Here is a 23709-nt window from a genome sequence, read left to right as displayed (position 1 = left end):
TGGACATTTGCTCCCAAGACAAGGACTTCAGCCTCTTGGTCGAGGTTATCGTGTCCTCCCTCTCTGTCTTGTCCAGAGAAGAAATCACTCGGAGGCTCGGGAGGGCAGCGCCGAAAAGCCCAACTCTCCGATCCGAGAAGACAATCTGGTGGTCCCTCTCCCTCTCCTCGCCTCCAGCTGCTGCTCTCGGACACGGAGGGCCCCTTCTCCTGCCACCCGCCCCGTGTCTCCTTCCTTGTGTTCTTGACGTCTGTGCGCAAAGGGAGCCTCAGGCTTCTCTCCTCGGGCGCGAGAGCACGTGCCTCTCTTCTCCATCCTCCCCGAGGGGATTGAACGGGATTGCAAGGCATTTAAAGGATTGAGGGCGTCTGCTGTCCCAGTGTTCGGCTGCGGCAGCTGGGCCGGGAGCGGGAGGTGAGCCACGCGCCCACGACAGCCTCGGAGGCTAAGCCGCGTAAAGCCATGGTTGGCGAGCGGTCCCGCCTGCAGCGCTGCTGGCTGGGAGTTGCCTTCGCCCTGCGATTGCTTCACATCCTGTTTGTGCAGAAGCCGAGGGAGAGGCAGGAGGAGGCCTTGATGACCCAGAGGCTGGGATGGGTCCTTCCCGGGTTGGGTGCGCAGCCGTGGCTGGGACAACATGGGGTTCCTGGGGCCCGGCGGATGTCACAAGCGATAAAGACATTCTCACCCGTCACTTGGGCCTTGGTCCATGGAGACAAGCGGCTGAAGTTAACGTGTTTTGCAGGATCCTGATCCGCAGGGGGCATTCTGCTGCTGCGGGCCTCCACCAGGGGGCCTCCACAGGGGCTCTGGGCCTGGAAAACAAAGAAATCCCAAAACCAAGATGTCGCTTTCTCTGTGATGGTGCTGTGCTCTCTCTTCTCCCAAGAGGCCCCATTAGGGTTCCATGCCCCTTCCTGGGGCGCTTCCCCGGAGCTGGGTGCACTGATTCTGCTCCTGCCTCTCCAGGACCCGCCAGCAGTGGCCTGATGCACACTGGCTTGTCGCTGTCCTCCAGGCCCAGAGTCCTGCCCCCCACACCACCACCCACCCGGCTCCCCCCTTGGAAGACCTTCTCCTCATGCCTTGGGGAATCCTTCCTGCCATCTGAGGCTCTGTGGGTTGTCCACGTTCATGCCTGAGCAATCTTTTCCTTCCTGTGTGTCTATCCACCTGGACTCAGCGATGGTGTGGTGGTCAAGTTCACAGCTTCCGCACAGCTTCCCCTTCTGTAAATGTGGGATCGGGGGGCCTGCCTGAGCAGCAGCACGTGGAATGGCCCCAGCACAGTGCCTGGCGCAGAGCAAACACTCGGTAATGCTTGTTCCTCGTCTTTATTGTGAGCCAGCAACGCAGAGAACCAACTCTGCCGGGAATGCTTCCACGGGCAGATGATAGACAACAAAAGTGCCTTGTCTCGGGCAGGTATGGTTTCCTTTACAAGTCCGGAAGGGTGCGGATCCAGGGTTGGTTAGAGCAGAGGTCAGCAAACTTTTCCCATAAAGTACCACATAGTGAATTAAGTTTTAGGCTTTGTGGGCCGGGTAGACTCTGTCACAGCTCCTCAACCGTGGCATTAGAGCACGAACGCGGGCGGTAAATATGTGCACCAATGTGCAAGGAGGTGTTCCAATAAAACTTCATTTGCAAAAACAGGCAGCAGGGTGGATTTGGCCCGTGGGCTGTAGTTGGCCAAGCCCTGGGCTACAGAATCAACAGTAGTCAAGATCTTCTCCCTCCTGGCTCCGCGCCGTGTCCTGAGACTCACCGCATCCCATTTGGCGAGACGGCAGCCTCCACGTCCCCAAGCACGGAAGAAGGAAGCAGGCAGGCTAGAGGATCTTCTTTCCTTCTGCCTGCCTTTTTAGGGAGGAGACCATCTCTGAGCAGCCGCCGTGCCCATCCCAGGAGCAGCTGTGTGGAGCCTGGGAAGGGTCTTGGAGCAAGAGCAGGTCTAGAAAGTGGAGCTCCTCTCCAGCAGCATGTTGACATCGGGGGCCGGCTCCTTTTCCATGGGGGGCCCCTCCTGAGCACCGTATGATGTTTGGCACCATCCCTGACCTCTACCCACGAGATGGAGAAGCACCTCCCTCACGTCATAAAGCTCCAAAATGCCTCCAGACCTTGACCTGTGTCCCCAGGAAGCAGCGGCATCTCCAGCTTCGACGCATGAGACAAAAGGCTGTACAGGAGCCATCCTGCATCCTGATCCAAGTGGCGACCGCCATCAGCCTGTATGTTCGGAAAGACTCGCTCATCTGTGCACAAGATGTTCGTTTAAACACTAACATTTAAAAAAAAGAAAACCCAAAACAAAAACAGAAGCAAAGCAGCCCACAAAGAATCAAGCCGTGTTCCACCAAAGAAGAAGAAAGCAGGGAACCATTGTTCTGAGCCCACGTACCTGCCTACCGGGTAGACCAGATGGCTCGCCCGTGGTGTGCGGGTGCGGCCAGTGCGGGGGATCAGCTCTGCTGCTACTTTGGGAAGCCCTTCCTCTCCCCACTTGAGGAGGGCCTCTGGGCAGATTAAAATACAGGACATCCCATTAAATTTGAATTTCAGATAAATAATAAATTATTACGTAGCATAAGTATGTCCCATATACGGCCAACATTATTCATTTCTCTGAAATTCAGATCCAACCAGGCTTCCTGTATTTTAATTTGCAAAATCTGGCAAACCTGCTCTTGGGCAAATCTTCAGGTGGGTTTTTGTTTTTTTTTTTAACCTATTAATTCTTAGCTAGACTATGCATCTTTTCCAACTTCCCTGAAGACACAGGCCTTATGGTTCAGGTATCTGGTTTCTCGTGCCTCCCTGTCTCCATCAGTTGCTTCTCCCTCTAGGCATCAGCCCAGTGCATGTGGCCTGGCTCCCTGGTCGTGTCCCTCACCCTGGACATTTAGAAACACACCGTCAAAACAGATGCTTGCCCTGGCTGGTGCTCAGTAAAGCCAATGCCCTGTGATATCATAAAATGAAACAGAATTCTTCCGCCAGACAACCCACACTTCCTCTCCTCCAGTAAAATGCTTCTCGGCCCTTATGCATAAGGCCTAAAACCCTTATGCACGTACACACTCATGTATGTTGGTATATGTTTTAAATTTCTTCTCTCCCAGATGTGGTCACAGCTTATCTGATTCCGCGCTTCCTTCCCCAGGCTGCGGGTGTAACCTCCGGGGTACGGGGCAGTGCCTGGCCCCCGCCTGTGCACCGTGAATATGTGTAAAAAAGATGAATGAATTATTTAGGTGCCTGGTCCGTTAACTGTCTGGGTAAAACGCCACGTTGTCTCTGGAGTTTTGCAGTTAAAAACTTGACGGCGGCTGGGGCGCCTGGGTGGCTCAGTGGGTTAAGCCGCTGCCTTCGGCTCAGGTCATGATCTCAGGGTCCTGGGATCGAGTCCCACGTCAGGCTCTCTGCTCTGAAGGGAGCCTGCTTCCCTCTCACTCTCTCTGCCTGCCTCTCTGCCTACTTGTGATCTCTCTCTGATAAATAAATAAAATCTTTAAAAAAAAAAAAAAAAAAAAAAAAAAAAAAAAAAAAAAAAAACTTGACGGCGAGGACCTACCTTTGCCTGTCTGTCCAGGAGTGGAGCTTGCCGTAGGGAGGATGTGTGCCAAGCTGTGGCCTCCCAGGGGACACTTGGAGATGTGTGCAGACAGTTTTGCTTGTCAGGATTCTGGAGGAGGGATGCTCCTGGGACACCTGTGCACCGCCTGAGTGCCGGGGGCCCGGGACCAGCCACAGTGCTGCCGCCGTCTGCTTGGTGAGCACGCTGTGGCCCGTCTTGGAGCCCTGACCTGTGCTGGGGCAGTGGGTGGAGGGGACCACCCTGCCCTGACTTGCAGGGCATGTGGGCAGGACCCAGAGAGGCTGCCAAAGCGGGGAGTCTAGAGGAGAGCCTGCAGGGACGGGGCTCATTTCTGGGCCATCCTCTTCCCCCCACACCAGCCTCATTGGGGCTCTCACCACCAAAGTCTGGCCACATCCTCTCTCCAGACCCTCTCTGGCTGCCATAATACCTAGACTGTGATCCAGAGCCCACACAAAGGCCCCCAGGGACCCGGCCTTATCACCGCACCCCGCCATTCCGACCCTGCTGCCCTCCTCCCTGTTCTTCAAACACTCATCATGTGTTCCTGCCTCCTGGACTTGGCATTGGCCATTCTTTCCATGGGGAACGTTCCTCCCCCAGAATCCCCGTAGCTAAGAGGCCTTCTCTCCCTGACCAGTGCCCCACCCCGTCCCTGCCCCTGACTCAGTCCTAGTTTCTTTGTGGCCACCATACTCCACATCCCTGGGCTTATCTTCCTCCCTAGGGGGCAGGGAGGCCTTTGGGGGTTCCTCTGGCTCACTGCTTGCATGCACCTCCCACAGAGCAGAGCACACAGTAGGTGTTCACTAGTAGTTGCTGAAGAAACTAATGGGCCAACAATGGGGTGGTTGTTTTAAGCCTGGGACATTAACCTCATTGTCTGTCAATAGGAGAGGATGAGGTAAAGGCATTTTCAGATGCGAGGCTCCTCTGTGGCCACAGAGGGTGAGGTCGGGGTATTTCGCTGATGGAGAAAGATGTCCACTGTGTATTGCATAACACCCAGGTTTATATGAAACAGCGGTAACTGTACCATCCCAATTATGAGGAACTGCACACACCTGTTTTTGTAGACACATGTGTATGCGACTTAGACTAAACAATCACAGGGGTTTAGTCATCTTGGTGGTTGCGGCAAGAAGCGAGCTTCAGGACCGGTTTGATCCAGTGGTTCAGCAACGTCACCAGAGATTCTGCGTCTGTCTCTCTGCTCTTCCTTCCACCAGATCAGCTCCATTTGAAAATGTGTTGCTCTCGTCGTCTCCAGTTGGTGGCCATTTCTGGGGCTCCGTCCATTCCTCCTCCCTGTTTTTTCTGGGGAGAGAGAAGGTTGCTTTTGGATGCTAAGTACCTCTCTTCCATTCATTGGCTGCATTGGGTCCTAGGCCCATCCTTGAGCCAATCTCCGCAGCTGGAAGATTAGTTGTCCGTTAGACCACAGGCCCCCCTATGGCCAGGGCAGGGCCCGCTAAGGCACAAAGGCTGAAATGAAAATTGGGTTGGGTACCAAGGAAAGGAGGCATGGGTGAGACAAATGGCCTCGTCCCCACTTTACAGATGATGCCACTGAGGCCCCAGCATCCAACTTTGCCTCTCTTGGCCCACAGTGGCAGATGTGAGTTCAGACTCCCCGGAAGTGTCCCTTCTTTCCCCCGTGTCCACCGATTGCTTCCCCGAGGCTGCAGGTCGCCGGGCCTGGCTGTGCTTGACCGCCACGAGAGCCGGCCGGACACCCTCCCTCGGTGCTGTGCAGCCCGCTTGCAGCCCTCGGATTTCTGTGCCTGGAACAGCATCAGGTTTTCAGGCGAGGCATTTTTATTTTGCCCTAAAAAGCCTTCCAGGTGGGGGTAGGGCAAGATACAATTCCTAGGGGCTCCGCTTTAATGGTTTCTTTTATAGAATCATTCATATTATAAATGCATGAACTCGAGGAAACCCTTGCTAAAGAATGCAGGAGAGCCGAACGTTCCAGGGGGTGAAGGTACAACAGTGGGGGTTGGGGGACGCTTGCTCTTTCAAACACGAGCTGTGAGAACACCAGAGCGAACCTCTGGTGCCGATCTGGGCCCCGGGAGGCTGGGCGTCCTGACTTGGGCCCGTCCGGGGGGCTCCAGGTGAAGTTAATTCCAGATGTGGACAGGCCCAGTGCCCCCCAGAATCACCGCGTTCATTGGCCTCTGACCCCTCCAGCTAGGTTATGTATTTCTGTCCCTCGTACACAGCCTGGGTCCAGACTCTGCTCGGTCCCTTCCAAGCTGGGTGTCCTTGGGCGGGCTGTTCGGGCTCTGGGCTATTCTCTCATGAGTAACTTGAGCTTTCCTTGCCCTGTCTCTTGCTTTATCTTCCTTTGGAATATTTGTCACCATGCAGCATGACATCGGGTACATATCGGGCGGTGGCCTGCGTGCTGGCCTGTTCTCCGCTCCCAGCCCCACCCCGCCCAGCAGCAGGACACAGGACACGGTCCTTGTTCCATCTGCTGTCTCCTCTCTGTCTCTCAGGTCCTGTATCCTCCGGGTGCCCTCCTTCTTCCTCCCCAAGTTCCTTCCAGATCCTCCCTAACTGGGCAGCTGGTGTGAACCCTGCCCTCTCGGTGGTGGAGACTGGATGCCTGGGCTCAGCTGTCACTCCGTTGCCCAGCTACTCCCTGTCCCCAGAGAAGCTCCTCCGTGTCACCCCGACCCACGCCCCGGGGCCAGCATTTCTCGAGCGTGTCTGACGTGCAAAGCTCTGTTCTGAGAAGCGTCTGTGTGTTGAATGGCAGAGGCAACACATGAACCCGGGAAGTCTGGCACCAGGCCAGAGCGTGTTTGGTTCCGGGTCCATCTCTCCCCCCTGGATCAGGGGCCACACTCATGCTGGGATGGTCCTGCCCCCCTGCCAGTTTCCCTCCAGTGACAGGTGACATTGCAAACAGCAGCCACCGAACCACACTGCGTTCTGCTTTCCACCCTCCCCTCCCCCGCTTATTCTCTCCACCTTACCCCAGCCCTGCCTCGGTTTCCCCACCTCCATAAACGGCCCCTCCCTTCTTCCAGGTGCTCGGGCCCAGAGCGTGGAAGTCAGGGATGACTCTGCACCTTTTCACACTCTCTGTCCAGTCCCTCGGCAAATGCTGTCGGTTGTTTCTCTCCAAGTAGACCTGGGCTCTGTGGTTCTCGGCTTTGGATATGCTCTAGTTATGGGACTGTGGGCTGAACTGGGAAGGGTGCGGGGCACGTCCCTGTACATTTCCTTCTGCAACTTCCTGTGAATCTGTAATCATTTCAAAACAAAACCTTAAACATAAATTCCAAAGACCGATTTGACGAATGAATCACTGAGGATCTGACTGTCTCTGGCCAGCTGTGCTCCCCGCCGCCTGGGGCCAGCCCCTCCCTCTCCCTGGACTGCCCCGTAGCCTCCCCCTGGCCCCCCAGGGGCACCCAAGGTGCTCTGTTAGAGATGTGCCCCCTGCTCAGCTTAAACACCCCGTGGCTGCCACTTCGTGCCTCTCTCAGCCCCCTGGTCCACAAACTGGGGGGCTTAAAGCACTAGGGTTTTGTCTCCCCAGTCTGGAGGCCGGAAGTCCCAGGGCCATTCCCCTTCCAAAGGGATTGAGGAATGAGTCCATACTTGCCTCTCCTGGCTTCTTTGGTGTTGGTGTTTGTTGGCTTCTTTCCCTCAGTGTGTGTGTGTGTGTGTGTGTGTGTGTGTGTGTGTGTGTGTGTGCGCACATGTGTGTGTCGGTGTCTCTGTGTCTTCACGTGGTCTTCCTCTAAGGACACCAGTCCTTGGGTTAGCTGCCGTCACCACCCTCGAGTCCGGTCGATCTTATCTATGTCTGCGGAGATGCTATTTTCACAAATAAGGTCATACCCTGAGCTTCTGGGTAGACATGAATGGGGGGACACTGTTCAACTCCGGAAACAGAATAAAAGCAAAGTGCTTACTTTTGTCCACAGGACCCCACATGACCTGTGCTCCAGACGGTCCCCCTGAATAACCCCACTGATACCTCCTTCGTCCCTCACCCCCAGTCTGCGCTCTAACCCAGCGGCAGGGCTCTTCCCTGTTGCTTGAACACCCCACCCCACTCCCACGTCCAAGCATTCACCTTTATAGTACACTCTGCCCAGAATGCCTGTCCCTCAGTGCCCACATGGCTCCCTCCTCTGCTCAAACAGCCCCTGCATGCCTAAGGTGGTCGTCACTGGGCCTGTTTGCAACTGTTCCCACCCTCCTTGGGCAAACAGGGTTCTCCCACCTCTTGAAATTGGGTGGATCCCATGACCTGCTTTGGCCAATGAAATGTAAGGGGCACATCTGTTAGCCGGAGCCCGCAAACCTCAGCCAGGTTCCTACGCCGCATGCTCACGTATCAGCAGTGGCTGCTGTGGTCTGTGCTGTCTGCCTGCCCCCCTGGCCCCACTGCAGGCACGCCCAGAGGACCTCTCTGTGTGCTTCCCTGCTGTGTTCCAAGCCCCTGAGCAACCTGGCATAGAGTCAGTGCTGACTAAGCTCTTGCTGGATGGACTGATAGCAGGTGCATGAGTGGACCGTGAGGTGTGGGTGACGTCACGCCCATGCAGCCCCTCCCCACGAACTGCTTCTCCTCTGAAATCGATCTTCTGTGCATCTGCCTGCTTCCTATCTAGGGCAGAGCATCAACCCCAAGCTGGCGGGCCTGATCGGGCGGCACGGACCGCAGAACAAGCAGCCCTTCATGGTGGCCTTCTTCAAGGCCACGGAGGTCCACCTTCGCAGCACCCGCTCCACGGGGGGCAAGCAGCGCAGCCAGAACCGCTCCAAGACGCCCAAGAACCAGGAAGCCCTCCGGGTGGCCAACGTGGCAGGTATGCCTGGACGGCAGGAGGGTTAATGCACGGACCCCGGGAACCCACAGTAGGACCCCGGTAGGCTTGTGACTCAAAATCCCATCCTGCGTGGAGCTCACCACCTTAACTGTGTGTAAGTAGTAAGTTCATTTCGAAAGGCACGTAGCCAGGCATTAGTAGAACGAGGCCAGTCGTGTAAATTTCCAAGTAGGCAAAATGACGGCTACAAATAAATGAAAAAAAAGCCCTAGAAACATGAAGCGGGAAGACGCCACACCACCTTCCCCGGGAGGCGCTGCTTGTGAGTGAAAAGGAAGAAAAATGGGGGAGTTTGCTGTGTGTTCAGTTTTAGTTCTTAAAGCGAAAGATACTTGAAACTCATGGCTCCTTTGACTAATGGGTGGTAGTGAGTTTTTTGTGCATTATTCGGGATATTGTTAGGTTTGTTTGAAATGTTTTGTTTTTAGAAGTAAAAAAAAAAAAAATGAGCACTAGATCTTTCAGTGTATTTTAGGGGGTACTTTTCGGTTCATTGCCATGATGCATTATTGTAAGTAAAACCAAATTAAAAATAAAGGTAGCATTTCAAAAATATTTAAAATATTTAAAAATACTTAAAAATAAAGGTAGCAGTTCAAAGATTAGGAGGAAGTACTGGCTAATGCCTGACTTCGGGGCCGGAGACATTTAGGTACTTGTTGTAGGGTGTGCGTGGTGTTCTGTGGTTCTTGAGGCTCTGAGGAGGATGGCCTCCCATCTGATAGCGGGGGCAGACGGGCTCAGAGAGGTTAAGTAACTTGTCCACGTGCACAAAGCAAGTGAGAGGCAGCCCTGGGGTTTGAGCCTGCTTGGCTTTGCCAGGATGCGCTCTGGTGCCCCCAACGATCCTGTTCAGTGTCTTCTGATGATTTATCAGACATTTGCTGAGCTCACTTGGGCCTGCCTTTGCCAGCCTCGGGGCTTGGCTGCGATGTGGTCCTTTTTCCTCCAGGCTGACCAGGCCCCAGGATGTTGCTGGCATCCTGTGGCTTGGGGTTTCTGGATGAGTTTGGGAGATGGTTGGGCCTGGACCGGCCTCTTCAGCACTGCGGACGCCTGTGGTCTGCCCCACGATCTCCTGCACGTTGAGCACCTCCTCTGAAAAGATGCACCTCGTGGCTGATAACTTCACCGCCAAACCATTTTCCCCACGGACTGTGGAAATGACCACCCAGATCCCAAGAACCCAGCTTGTGGCTGAAAGAAAACTCCTGCCCCATCCCCTCCCCGGGGCCAGCTGTGTGGCTGTCTACGGGGTGCTCCCTCAGCTCCCCAGACATCTGTGTCTTAATCCCGGGACTGGTGAATGCCTTACCTTACCAGGCACAGGGGGCCAAGGCTGCCAGTAGGATGTGGGTTACCTGTCAGCAGACTGTAGAATGGGGAGATAAGCCGGGATGGTCCAGGCGGGCTCAGCATCCACTGTAATCACGGGGGTCCTTCCGGAGGGAGAATCCAGCCTCACGCGGTCAGAGAGCTGTGAGGCCAGAGGAGAACGGAGAAGTGTGACGTCACCTGCTTTGGAGGTGGGGACGGGGTGTGGCATACGAGAAGGCAGGTGGCTTTTAGAAGCTGGAAGAGACAAGGAAATGGATGTCTCCCGGAGCCTCCAGAAGGAGCATGGCCCCCTGACACCTTGACTCGAGCCCGTGTTGGACTCCGAACTACAGAGCTGGAAGGTGATGAACGGGCGTAGTTTTCAGCCACCGCATCCGGGATCGTTCGTTAACGCAGCCGCAGGAAGCGGGGCCACCACGTTTTACAGGGTGGTTTACGCTGCGTGTCCCTGTGCCATCTCAGGGCTCCGGGTGGGCTGCAAGGCCAGGCAGGGTCTGCACGGAAACCAGGCTGCCGGCCGCGTGGGGAACTTGGGGCCGAGCTCCTCAGCTCTGCCCACTCCTGGGCCCGGAGGCTGGCCCCGAGGGGCATGTTGGGGGGCGCACAGTGGCCAAGAAGCCCCACTCCCAGACTAACCTTATATTATCATCAGCTAATTTGGGTTCACGTAGCCAGTTTTTACTTTTCTCTTCATTTTCCTTTTTGAAGGCAAAGAAAGGACTAGTTGTTTATGCTTGTGGAGTTTTTAGAGCGGGGTTTCCTGACCCCACGGGCCCTGGATGGCTTCAGTGTCTCTGAAGCTGGTGTGCAAGGAATCTGGAAGGCTTCTTCACCGGCCGGTGCATCCACTCTGTGTTTAGGTTCTCGGAAGGCTCTGTAAGGCCTCCTATCGGAAAATCCTGCCGAATCCCTTAATTTGCGGTGGAAACCTCTTCTGTGTTGGCTCTCGCCGTTGGGCTCCCGTGGGGAAAGCCCAGCTATGGACCACCCTTGGGGTCTGGGCCAGGCTGGAGGTGGCTGTCCTTACTAACAGGCCTGAGAGGCAAGGGATGGTGACTAGGGGATGGACACGTCCTGGAGGAGGGAGCTGCAGAGAAGGATGCCCCACCAAGAGCTCGGGGACCAGCAGGTGCCCCGAGGCCTGGCTGGGTCCGCTGGACCAGAGTGATCCAGGGAGTGGGACCCATGGGCAGAGAGGCCTAGGGTGGGCAGCAGTGGGGCTCCTTTGAGGGGAGACGGAGGCCGTGGAACAGGAGGAGGGTGGGGCTGGCAAGGTGAGCAAGATCAGGAGTTCCCTTAAGAGTCACATCTTGAGTTTGAATTTCATCCAAAACAAATTTGGAAGCCTTTGCAGAGCTTTAAGCTGTGGTGTGGGGGCAGGGATGATCAGATGATCCTCCCGGCTGTGCTGAGAATGGCGGGGAGCAGGGTGGGGTGCTCAGGAAGGGTCGGACGAGGGGAACTTGCCAGGTTTCTTTCCGTATCAGCCAGGCAGGATGTGGTGACGGCACAATCCATCCGGCAGACTCCAGCGTCCTGCAGGCCTGCCGGGTGTAATGAAGGCAGAGGGACCAGGCCTCACAGCAGAATTCGACACCCGACTTCCTCCTGCATCCACACCAAACACGCCATTTACATAATCCCCAGGACGGGGCTCTCACTCCCTCACATGGCAGCCGTTCTAGCTTGCCTGGAGTCTGCCTCCATCCTGGGACTTTCTACTTCCTAGTCCTTTTTGCAGTTCATCTCAATCCTTCCCGGAAATTTAGAAAAAAATACCAAGGCCTGCCCCTCCCCCCCACCCCAAGGCTTGGTAAACCAGAAGGTCTGAACGTGTGTGTAGGCATATACGTACACATGCTTTCGAAGGGCTTTACCTCACGGGATGGCTGGTATCCTGCTGAACTCTCTCATGTGCTGGCCCTTCGTGTGTGGGAGGAACAAACGCCCCTGCCTGCGGTCCACTGCGAGGTCCCTGTAGGCTGATCACCCCTCACCCTGCCCCAGAGCCTTCCCCTGCTCTTAGGGGGTGTGGTTTGGGGTTGAGAGACTGGGTCCCACTTTTTTCTCCCCTCCCACGTTTGCACCTAACTCCCTAGGAATTAAGCATCTTCCCCAACTGATCTGGGGGCTGTAACTTGTGAGCTGCTCGGACAGGGGCTGGTCGAGGCAGATGAGGAACGTGTGTGGATTCAGGGGGGCCAGACCAGAGGGAGGAGGGATCTCGGAGTCTCCTTTGCGGGCATCTCTTCTTCCCTGTCCTAGTCTTTCTGCCAATATGAGGTCGTCAGGAAACAGGACTTCTGACCCCTTTCCCCCAGAGCAGCCCCACAGTCCGAGGAAGCCTAGAGAGGTAGTGCAGGTGGCTGGGTCTCTGGTGGCAGGGCCGGTGCCCCTCCCCCATGACACCCACAGCTGGGCTCACAGGCTGCTCACAAAATCCAAATCCTGTTGGACTTCAATGTCTTGGGTTTCAACATTAAGCCAAATATCATTGCTTTGCTTGAAGATAGGGTTGGGAAAAGGGACTCTCAGGCCTACACCCGCCCTGCCTCTGCTCATGGCAGACATTACTAATCAATGGTAGCACCTTCTTTTCACTGAGCCTCCCGAAGCTTCCAATCCTTGTTTACTCAGGACATCAGGCAGCCTGCAGTGTTGGCGCTTGATGTGAAACTTCTTTCCACGTCCCTGTCCCGAGCGAACATCACTGCCCGAGGGACGCGCTTCCTCCTTTCCCGCTACCTTCCACCTCCCTCCAACGAAGAGGGGGAAGGAGGCTGCTCGCTGGCGGTCCTACCTGCGGCCGCGGGCACGGCCACAGCGATGGAGCCGTCTTTGGACGCGTCCACTCAGTGCTTCTAGACAGTATCGCAGATGGTGCAAGAGATCTCTTGAGGCTCTTCTCTGATGGCTGCCTTGACCTTGGCCTTCCTATCTTAATTACCACCCAGCCCTCCAGAGGCTGCTTCCCCTGCAGCTAGAACCCCAGGCCCCTGTTCCTTCTTTGTCCTCCCCTGGCGCCCAGCCTCGGAGCTCAGTCCAGCAAAGTAGACCTTCCGCCCCTCCCGCACCGCCTGCTGCTGAGCCCGGCTCATGCCTCATCCCTGGAAGGCTCTAGTGGCTGCCTCTCTGTCCTTGGTCAGCAGCTACAGCTGATAGGGTTCTTGATGATCTTCTTGGTCACGGAGGGCACCCTCCTCTCCATTCCCCTACATCCTTGTCAAGGAATTTTCCTCCTTTGGATGCTTCTCTGGCTCGTTTCCTTTTGGTTCTTACACAAACATCACTTCTTCGGAAGAGCCTTCTGTGAGCACCCTCTGTCCCACAGCCTCCCTGGCAGCCCACCCTCCTCCTCTGTCTACTGTTCTCCACCTCGACAGGATGCGTTTCTGTTTACTCGCTGGCTTACTGTCTGCCTCCATCCCTGGAAGACAAGTGCCCCCAGGGCAGGGCTTTGTTTTGTTCATACCTGTAGCTCTGGTGGCTAAAACAGCATCTATAAACCAGTAGACACTCAGTAATGGTTTGTATGAATGGATGGATGGATGGACGCATGCATGGACGGAGAGATGGATGGATGCATGGACGGACAGATAGATGCATGGACGGATAGATGCATGGACGGATGCATGGAAAGATGGACGGAGAGATGGATGGATGTCTGGGTGCATGGATGCATGGATGGAGCACTGGGTACTGAGGTGGTAAGACTGTGCCCACCCCACCCTCACTGAGGTCATCTCAGGAGCTCCGAATGTCCCTGAGGGCCATAAAGTGGCCTTTTACAGTGTCCTGTAAAGACACATGCAATTTTGTCATAATGAGTTCAATGTGATTTTTCCCACTGGTTTGCAAATCTTTAAAAATCGCTTTGCTGAACCGTAGATACAAAGATATGCACAAAGTCAGGAATATTCACGGAGGCTGGTGGCGGAGGAAGTTGCACGGGATTGAACCAGCCCAGCCGTGCGCATGTGCTCATCTCAGACCTACGCATTTCCGGAAATGCGTTTCCTGCGGAAACAGGAAAGCCTGTTGGAAACCATTTTCCGATTGCTGTGCCCTCTGCTGCCCTCCCTCCCTGTCTTCTTCTCCTTGACCTTGTTCTTCCTTCTCTTTCTCCTTCCCACCCTCACTCCCCTCCCTCACCACTTCACTTCAGATTTGTTCCTAGCCTCGGAGTAGCCCGGGTGCCTGTACACTCATTACTTCTAGGACAACAGAACGCCCAGCAGGTGTCCAAGGAGATCTTCCTGACTTACAGTGTATGGTCGCCACAGGTGGCTCACACCCATTTCAAGTCTCACACCCATTTTACAGATGGGGAAGTTGAGGTCCAGGGAAGGGAATTCAGTGATATCCCTTTTATCTTATTGTTTCTCATTAACCTAGAAGCCATACAGATAGAATTCCTGGGGACAGCAGGAAACCGATGGGTATTTCACTTCTTCCAAACGTGGTTTGTTGTTGGGTTTGGAGGAAGCAGTCATTAACTCCAAATGGTTAAAGAGTGTGGGGGGGGAATGAAGCGTGTATATAGTTTTAACCTTTCCTCACAGGTGGGCTGGAAGGATACTAATCAGCATCTGGTGTCTATGAGCTGAGCGTCGTGCTAAACAGATTTGAACACACACGGCTGCCCCGGTAGACACTTCCTCCTCGCTCTGCAGACGAGGAGCCCAAGGTCTAGGAGAACCAGGGTCTGACTCCGGAGCTGGAGCCACACCCCCTTGCCTGGTCCTGACCCACTGGTCAGACTCCACTCCGGAGCTGGTACGCTCTGAGGTCTACACCTCCAGGGTCTAACCTAGGCTCCAGCTGACAACCACCCCCACACTGGACGCACCTTTCCAGGCAGGAGCCCTTGGGTGGTTTGGCTGCAAGTCTCAGAAACACAGATCAGGTGGCTTCAACCACTAGGAAAGCCATTGGTTCCCAGTGCCAAGGCATGAGGGTTGGTTGATCCAGAAAGTCAACAACAATGTAAGCTCTCGCTTTCTGTCCTTGTCCCTCATGTTCGGTGTTGGCTTTTCCTCAAGGCTGTGGCTGTATGTAACTATCAATGCTCCTTCTTTGCTGGTTGCAGGCAACAGGGGCAAGAGATGAGCATCTTTTCTCATGGGCTTCCTTAAGAATTAGGAAACTTTTTCCAGAAGCCGCCAGCATGTTGCCACCACATCCTTTTGGCTTAAATGGGATCATTTGCTCTTATCTGAACCAGTCCTCACTCCAAGGACGAGATCAGAGCTGGTGAGCTCAGTCCTGGTTTCTGAACCAGTCAGTGACAAGGGCTGTGGTTGCCACAAGCCCCTGAGGCCACCAGAAGGACCACTCATCTAGCCATCTGAGAGAACTGACCGGGCAGGGAGAAATAGGTGCGTTTGGATGGCTCCCAAGTGCAGGTCAGGCAAGCAGACAACCCTGGGTCATCTCCTGGACTTTGCTCTCCACCCTGTGAGCAGTTCTTGTGTCCCTCACCCACTGGTGTGCATCACCTTCTGGGACACTGAGGCCTGGAAGGGTCACAGCCATAGACAGAGGCATTGACTTCTTTATTTGTGTGTTAATGACACACATATTGATAGACACTGGGCTCTGGGGACCCAGTGGTGACCTCACAGTGTTGAAGAGGCAACATTCGAGGAGAGACGTGAATATCGAGTAGAGCCAGACATACAAAGATTACAAGCAGCAGCATTTCGGGTGGATGAGACAGCAAGTGCAAAGGTCCTGAGGTAGGCAGGCTTGGCAGTACATCCACAGCCCAGAAAGAAGGCTGTGGCTTAGGAATCAGGGCCATATTGGGCCATGCAAGCTAAGGGCAGGTGTTGAGACATTGCCCTGAGCATGAAAGAAAGTCCCTAGAAAGTTCTAGCTGGAGGAAAGACAAGTCATAGATAAGGGGAAAAAAATATCCATAGCTGCAAGATGAAAAATTGTGCAGGAACACCAGAATGTGTGTGTGTGGGGGGGGGGGGGGCAGGGGCAGAGCTTCCTACGTGTTTGCAAGTGCTCAAACCCTAGCCCAGATGCCTGCAAACACTACATACTTCTGGAAAACCCCAGTGCATAGTTTTCGCTCCTCAAAGAAACCTCAGTAGTGGTATGTCTCTCTGGGAGGTCAGTGGGATTGGCCTTCCCGCCCTCTCATTTCTTCCTGGTGGTGGGGACTTTGTCCCAGGCCCGGTCTGTGCCCCTCCCTGCTGCCCTTGAGGAGGGGTGAGCGTTGCAAGGCAGGCTGGCCTCGGCGGGTGAGCTTGGCCAGAGGCAGACCCCTCTGAGCAGGCCCCCGCAGCCAGCATGGTGGCACGTGGGTTCCTATATGGAATCCCGGCAGCGGTCAGCATCCCGATGACACCTATGCAGCGACAGGCCGAGGTCCACAGACGGGTCCGGAGAGTGCTAGGGGTGAGGATGGCCCAAGGGGGATGGGGGGGACGGCACTGCCTACCTGGGCCGTTTGCTAGGGATGAAAATGACTTCTATGGCTACAGGTCCTCAAAGAGCCGTTGTGTCTGTCCATGTTCACACTGCTGCCTTAGACTGAGGGAGCCTTAACACGTGTGTGTTTCCTCTCTCCGCCCGCACCCCTGTCTCCCGCCAATGCAGAAAACAGCAGCAGCGACCAGAGGCAGGCATGCAAGAAGCACGAGCTGTACGTCAGCTTCCGCGACCTGGGCTGGCAGGTGAGCACGGGCGGCCGCACGGGCCCCGATGGCGGGGGCTCCGGCGTGGGTTCCGGTGTGGGCTCCGGCGTGGGCGTCCCTGCGCTCCCCCCACAGCAGCGGGCCTGCATCCCGTGTGTGCAGTGAGTCACGTTTCTCACCAGAATCAAGAGTCCTAAGCAGGGTGGAGACGTCAGGTTGAGGGTATAGGGACGCCTCGTGGCATGCAAGAGTAGAAACATGGGGGGATTCTGGAGAGAACCAGGAGCCCCAATACTCTGGACTCTGAGCTTCATTCGCTGTGGGAACTTGACTCCATCCCGCGGCTGGCTGCTCCTCTCTGATGGGGCAGAGCCCATCGCCTGCAGGGTCCCCCCACCCCCCACCCCCGCTGCCCTGTCCATTCCTCCCCTTCCATGATTCAGATTCCCGAGGGCAGGGGTGGATTGGCCCAGCTCAGGTTGGGTGCTTGATCCTGTCAGGGTGCTTGATCCTGTACCTGTCACCTGTCTGGAGATGAGCTTTTGTCATAGGACCGTGACAGCTCCTTCCGGAATGATTCGGATGGAATGGGACGAAGGGCAGGGGATGAATCCTAGGACAGGCATGAAGGTCATACACTCTAATGACTGTTTATGAGCGTCTCTGACATTCTGGGTGCTCTTCCAGGCCCGGGAGACGCAGAAGGGAGCATGACCCTCTGCCTGCCCTCATGGAGCTCAAATATCCGGAACGGGGCTTTGAGATCCCCAAGACCAGTGGTTTTGTTGTCCACTCCTCAGCGGGCTTGTGGTCCAGTGGGGGAGTCCGGATCCCTCCCTGGGGACCGTGCGCTAGCGGAACAGTAGCCCACGGCCGGTGTGGAGCCCTCCCGTGGTCCTGTGCCCCATGGGGCACCTGGCCATGCCTGCGTCCTGGTGCTGGAGCCTGACCCCAGACCCCAGCTCCTCTGCAGACAGAGTCCACGGACTTGAGTCGGTGAGGGGCGTGCGTGCTATCTGAACAGCATCCCCGGGCGGACCCAGCCCTAAAGGCAGGCCTGGCTGTGAGCATCCTTGACCAAGCCGCGCATGTGCACCAGGCGCTGGCGGGCTTGTTACACAGTCATTTCATTCTCAGTGTTGTGGGTGAGTCGTCGCTCTCCCACTTGCTCAGAGCAAACTGCCAACTTGTAACCACCTCTCACAGCACTAGAGTTGACGGTCCCCCTTCCCCCTCGCCCCGGTCACATGTCTCATGGCCACCTCCCAGCAAGGCCGTGCAGGCGTCCGTTCTGGGCTCAGCCCAGCCCCTGGGTGGTCTTCGCCTCATTTTGCCTTCTGTGGGGACTGTGATCGTCCAGCCTCCGTTTCTCCTGCTTCTGCGGGACCCCCAGCTGCTCAGGACGGTGTGGGCTGTGTCTTTGTGCCCTGGAAGCACGGAGCCTCGCTCGCAGGAGGGGGCTGGGGCGTGAGAGGTCATGCGGGGCTCATGCTGTCCCTCCCGCAGGACTGGATCATCGCTCCTGAAGGCTACGCTGCTTACTACTGTGAGGGCGAGTGCGCCTTTCCTCTGAACTCCTACATGAACGCCACCAACCACGCCATCGTGCAGACACTGGTGAGTGTGGCCTGCACGCCCTCTGGGCGGGCTCAGCCGGGGTCAGGGCACGCAGGACCCTGCCTCGCACTCTCCGGACCGGGGCCCTGACTTTTTGTGGGCCTTGGGTTCTCCTCCTGGCGTAGGCCCCTTCCTCCATTAAAAAAAAAAAAAAAAAAGATTAAAATTGTATTTTATAGCAGCATTGGCGTAAAGATGTGTGTAGTCTCTGACCCTGGAGTTCACAGATTGCTCCCAATTTGGAAAGCAAGAAGAACAGTTTCAGGGGCTCCTAAAGGTATCTTGGATAATGTCCTGTGCCTCATGGTGACGTTAGCCCTGACCCTGCCTCTCTCTGGGCGACTGTTCTTGGTTGCCGCGTGTCTGCTTATCATCCATGAGTGTCTCCACCCCCGGCCCCCAAAGTCCGGGCTTCCCTGGGTTCAGGCCGGCTTGAGAGCCCGTCCCTCCCCCTCGCCCCCGAGCTCAGGTCTTTGCCTCCTAGCCTTGATCTTTGGGGTTCCGCCATCCAAGGGCATCTCCTGCAGGTAGACCCCGCACTGGGTGTCTGGGAGCTGAGGACACCGCAGGGAGCAGCACAGACCTGTTCCCTGCCCCTGGGGCTCAGTTTCTAGGGAGAGAAGTAGTCAGGTGAGCAAAGGAGGAAGGGGGAGGAAGCTGGGAGACAGGACCACGGGCCAGAGAGATGGGGTGGGGCAGGGGCCGTTTCAGGCTGAACCTTCATGGGGTCCTTGGAGGGTTCACTGGGATAAGAAGATAAGCTCTTAATAGGGTACCCAGCCCTGCTGACGCTTGGGAGAAGGGATTTTAATGACTCTTCGGAAAACAGCAACAGTGATAAAAATTAGGAACTTGGTTCTTTGGCCTAGAATCTGAGGCTTAGGGATCTTGGTTATCTAGCTCCTTGCCATGAACATCATGGGGGCCTTTCCCTGGCTTGAATGCTCCTGGTGACAGAGAGCTCACTACCCGGGGCCATCCGTTTTGTCCTACAGTTCTGTTTGTTCTGAAGCTTTTGGCTTCTTTTGTTTGGTGGCAAACTTGTTCCTGCCCCACAGGTCGGGAGCACAGTTCGTCTCCAGCCCAAGCAGGACTTCAGAGTTTACCTTTGGGAAAGGAAGGGCCTTGGAAAAGCACAGCTCAAAGAGAAGCCTTCCCTCGAACGGCAAACAGAGGTCCAGATGAAAGGACTAGGGGGGCTTTTTTCCCTGCTTGGGATTGAAAGTCCTTGGGCTGGAAACGAATCGTGCTCCCAACCTGTTTCTTGGCCTGGGCCTGTTCTCCCGTGCCCGTGTGCGCCCTAGGGTCCGGCCCTGATGCCCCTGGGAGGTGCCGGGGGGTCTCTCACCTGCCAAGGGCACACCTCTACCCTCCGACCTGCTTCATGGCCCGTACAGGGGGAGCCTGGCTGTCCCCTGATCACCCAACTCAGTCTACATGTCACGAAGGAGCTCTGGGATCAGAACGAGCTGATTATTCTGAAAAGAGGTTCTGTGGTCATGTTTAAAAAGGGAGAAGGGAAGGAAAAGTAAAGTAAGATCGAGAAAATCGAGAGGGAGGCAAGCCATAAGAGATGCTGAGCTCTAGGAAACGGAGGGCTGCTGGAAGGGAGGTGGGCGGGGCAATGGGGTCACTGGGGGATGGTATGAAGGAGGGCACTTGGCCGAATGAGCACTGGGTGTTGTATGCAACTGATGAGTCACGAAATTCTACCTCTGAAGCAAATAAAAAAAGGGGCGGGTGATCCTTGCCTTTGGGGGTCCTGGTGAAAAACACAGGAAATGAGCTGATATCTGGGATTTGCTTTCAAATTATTCAAGGATGGACGAGCTGGGGGAAGGCTTAGATCTGTAGGGTTTGAAATCGTCCGTCATGAAAAGCTTCTAACTATGCTGTCTTATGTCAGAGGTCACAGGCTGGAGGCTTCCAGAATGCTTTCACTTGGCATGCGCAGTGTGTTGGAAACCTGGAAGTTTCACATGCAAACAAAGCAGGACTAAATCCCTGGCCTGTCCTGGACACGGGGCACACCCAGCTGCACTGGCCTTGATTGGCCAAGGTCAGCGGGCAGCATCTGCCTTGGGTTTGCCCCAACCCCCACTCTCCCCTCTTGTCTTACTCCTCGCCTCCTTCACTCGTCGGGTGGTGCCTGCGTGTCCCCTTCGGGCCTTGAGTTTGCCACCCCCACCCCGGCCTTTGTCTGCTGTGAGGTGCGTACAATCCCATGAGCAGGAAGGAGCCGTAAACCGAGCCGCATCTGGCTTCCTCCCTTCATCCCTCTCTTCTAGACCCCCTTTCTCGTGGACATCCAACCAAGTGTTTGCCCAGTGTTGTCCTCCAGGTTTTACTGCTCAAGAGGCAGAAGCGTCTAGGCCAGTTTCGACCTGCACCATCCAATCCGGTGACCACTTTTACACGTGGCTCTTGAGCCCTGGAGATGTGGCTGATCTGAATCAAGGTGCTTTGTCGGTGTAAAATACATGCTAGGTTTTAAAGACTTAGTGCAGGAAAAAAAAAAAAGATTCTTTGTGATAAGTGCGTGTTGAAACGATAATATGTTTGAGATACCAGGTTAAATGAAATACTGTATTTAATGTTACCTGTTTCTTTTTCGTCTTTCCAAACGTGGCTGCTAGAATGTTTTAAATTACACGTGTGACTTGCATTGTTTTTTTCTTGGACAGGACAGGTCTAGCCCAGAGGTCAGCCACCTTTCTCTGAAAAAGGCCAGATGGTAAATATTTTTAGCCTTGTGAGTCAGAAGGCCTCTGTTGCAGCTTCTAAGCTCAGGCCTTTGCAGGGCAGACGCAGCCCTGGGTACTCTGGAACCAATGGGCTTGGCCGGGTGCTAATAAAACTTTGCTCACAAAACCAGGCCTCGGGACAGGATTTGACCTGCTGGCCCACTCTGTCTAACCCGGGTGTTCTCCACTAGGGACAGATCTGCCTCCCAGGAGACAGTTGGCAATGTCTGGAGACGTTCTGGGGGGTCGAGGTTGGGGCCTGAGGGTCTCTGGCTCCTGGTGGGGGAGCAGAGAGACGCGGTGAACACTGTGTGGTGCGTCGGACCGCGGGGCGGTGGAGAGCCGCCTGGCCGCTCGCTCCCCAGCTGCGGACACCTCTGCTCTGGTCCCCTGGTCTGTGCACCAGAGGTTAGGCGTCACGGGCCAGAACTGGAAGTGTGACGCGTGGTCACTCTCAAGGGGGGAGCGTCACGTGCGTCATTTTGTCCAAGCAGCTGGCGTTCCTTCTAGAACGGGAGCAGGGACCCGGCGCCGCTCACGGCTGCAGCCGTTCTTTGTGTGTTCCAGGTCCATTTCATCAACCCCGAAACGGTGCCCAAGCCGTGCTGCGCCCCCACTCAGCTCAACGCCATCTCTGTCCTCTACTTCGACGACAGCTCCAATGTTATCCTGAAGAAATACAGAAACATGGTCGTCCGAGCCTGCGGCTGCCATTAACACCTCCCGAGGTCCGACCCGCGGTGCCGCGCTGTTCTGGGCTCCTTGGCCTCCCACCACCCCGCACCGCAGCCGCCTTCCGGGAGACCTGCCCCGCCCCCGGCCCCAACCTTAAGGGCATTGGAGGATTAAGGAATTGGAGAGGCAAACGCCTTTTGATCAGGTTTTCATCAGCCTCCTATGGACAAGATCCTACAAGCTGCTGCAGGCCAAACCTAAAGGAAAGAAAATATATAAAGAAAAATTGCCCGGCCCTGATCATTGGCTGTGAAGTCTCAGCCATGCACTGACTTGTTCCCAGGGGTAATTAGGAGCACCCTTCAGCCAGGCCACCCAGCAGCAAGAGGAAGGGGGCACGGCGAGGGGTGGGCACGTTTGTGTCTGCGCGCAGGGAAAACCGACTCGGAAGTTCCTGTAATAAATGTCACAATAAAACGAATGAATGAAAATGGTTAGGATGTTACAGATATATTTTCCTAAACAATTTATCCCCATTTCTTGGTTTCCTCTGATTTCATAAACAGAAGCCGTGGCCGGCGGAGGCAGGGGAGGCCCCCTCTCCGTTCTGCCTCACTCTGTGGCTTGCAGAGACCTGCTGTTTACATAGACTTGCCCAAATCCAAGATTTGTCTGGGAAGGGAGAGGGCAAATTTCTGCTTGGAGGAGGGGGTGTGTTAACCTTGAAGGAAAAATACATCCCGTCCTTCGGTTGGGTGCGTGGTGGCAGAAATTAAAATAGGCATGCGAAGCGCCGACAGATGTTCGGAATTGGTTTTCTAGCTCTCCTAGGGGCAGAAAATCAACATGGAATGACAGGGCGGAAGGGACAGCAATCAGGAGAGCCCACACCATGACTCTGAACTCTAGCTAACATGGCCCGTTTTAAGAAGTGTCAATGAACCCTCACTCTAGATGGGGGTGGGGTGGGCAGGCATGCTGTCTCTCCCCCAGGTGGGTTCCCCTGTTGGTCATGATTTAGCAGCATTCTGGAGTCCAGGTGCCAGCCAGGGCCTCTGGAGCCCCTGTTCTCATTTGCAGACCCCTACTGAGCACTCTGCAAACTATCAGCTCCTCGAGGTAAGGAGCAGACGGCAGGGTGGAGATCTGTCTGCTAGGTGCAGGATACGGTGGACGTGAATCTCAAATGGAAGGATCTAGAAACTGCCTTGAGAGTGACATCCTAATTGAGCCTTCCAATTCAAAGGTGCCATCTCTGATGTGGCTTTTGGCGTGAGCCTTCCTTGCCTTGGCCAGTGAGTCCCCTAAATGCCATGCACCCAGCCTCCAGCTGCAATGCAGGCCTTGTGGAGCTCTGGGCTGTCTGGAAACAAAGAGCAGGGTTATCCAGGCGAGGCCTGTGCCCCCGGATCCCGGTCCAGCGGGCAATCATTTCTCCGTCTTGATTAAGTTGGTTCCTGGAAACACCGGGGTTCCGTTTTTCTTTTCTTTTATTTTTCTTCCTCAGTAGCTTAGGCCGCAGCCTCCAATCTGCCTGGTCAATGGGGAAGAGTCACTGTTTTTGCCGTACTTTGTTTTATCTGTTGGCAGATCTGGGAATTTCTGTGTGGTTCCCTCTTGGTGCAAGTTTTCTCACCATCCACGCTCCACCTGGTTTCTGGCTAGCATCCTTTGTACATTGAACCATGTAAATAATTGTTACAAAACAAAGAAATTATTTATGTCCGTTGGAAGCTCATTTTACACCCTCCTTCAGTCCCTTGCTCAGGATGATAAGCTCGCTTCCCCCAGCCTGTTTGTTTTCTTATTTAAGACTATTTATTAACGATCAGACCAATGTACCTTCAGCTTTTGTACAGAGCAGCCTTCAGCGAATTTTCTGTATAAATAGACAAAATAAAAAGGGTTTGACTTTTCAATAAAAGAAGACATTTGGTTCTGATTCTTGGGGCCATGCATGTCCGTGTGTTGTTTTTTCTCTCAACTCCTGGACTTTGGAGTTCTGTTGGTTTGCTGAGAACTCTCCGCCTTGGCCCCACCATTAACACGCTGTTTATCATCCAGGCCCTGGGGAGAAAGGGGCGCTCGTCAACATTTGCTGCAGCTGTGTGGGGCTCCAGGCAGGAGAGACGGAACCCAACAATACATGGGAATTTCGTAGGCTCCACTACAAAGATCCTTGATTGAATTACAGTGCAGCTGTCAACAGCTGTTTCAAAGAGGCA

The 23709-nt window shown here is 55.0% G+C and overlaps 1 protein-coding gene across 2 annotated transcripts in view; it reads left to right on the top strand.

Moving 5' to 3' along the window:
• Positions 1–23434, top strand: part of BMP7 (bone morphogenetic protein 7) — an 89094-nt gene extending 65660 nt beyond the window's left edge. For both annotated transcript variants that reach the window (XM_045981850.1, XM_045981849.1), the window contains 4 exons: positions 8242–8439; positions 16411–16487; positions 17955–18065; positions 21377–23434. In XM_045981850.1, the coding sequence (XP_045837806.1) occupies positions 8242–8439; positions 16411–16487; positions 17955–18065; positions 21377–21526 (536 nt within the window). In that variant the 3' untranslated portion in view covers positions 21527–23434. The remainder of the gene's footprint in view (positions 1–8241; positions 8440–16410; positions 16488–17954; positions 18066–21376) is intronic.
• Positions 23435–23709: the final 275 nt, after the last annotated feature.

This window comes from Meles meles, chromosome 16 (genome assembly GCF_922984935.1).
Source record: "Meles meles chromosome 16, mMelMel3.1 paternal haplotype, whole genome shotgun sequence".
Classification (NCBI taxonomy): Eukaryota; Metazoa; Chordata; class Mammalia; order Carnivora; family Mustelidae; genus Meles; species Meles meles.
This window is presented reverse-complemented; position numbering and strand designations above follow the sequence as displayed.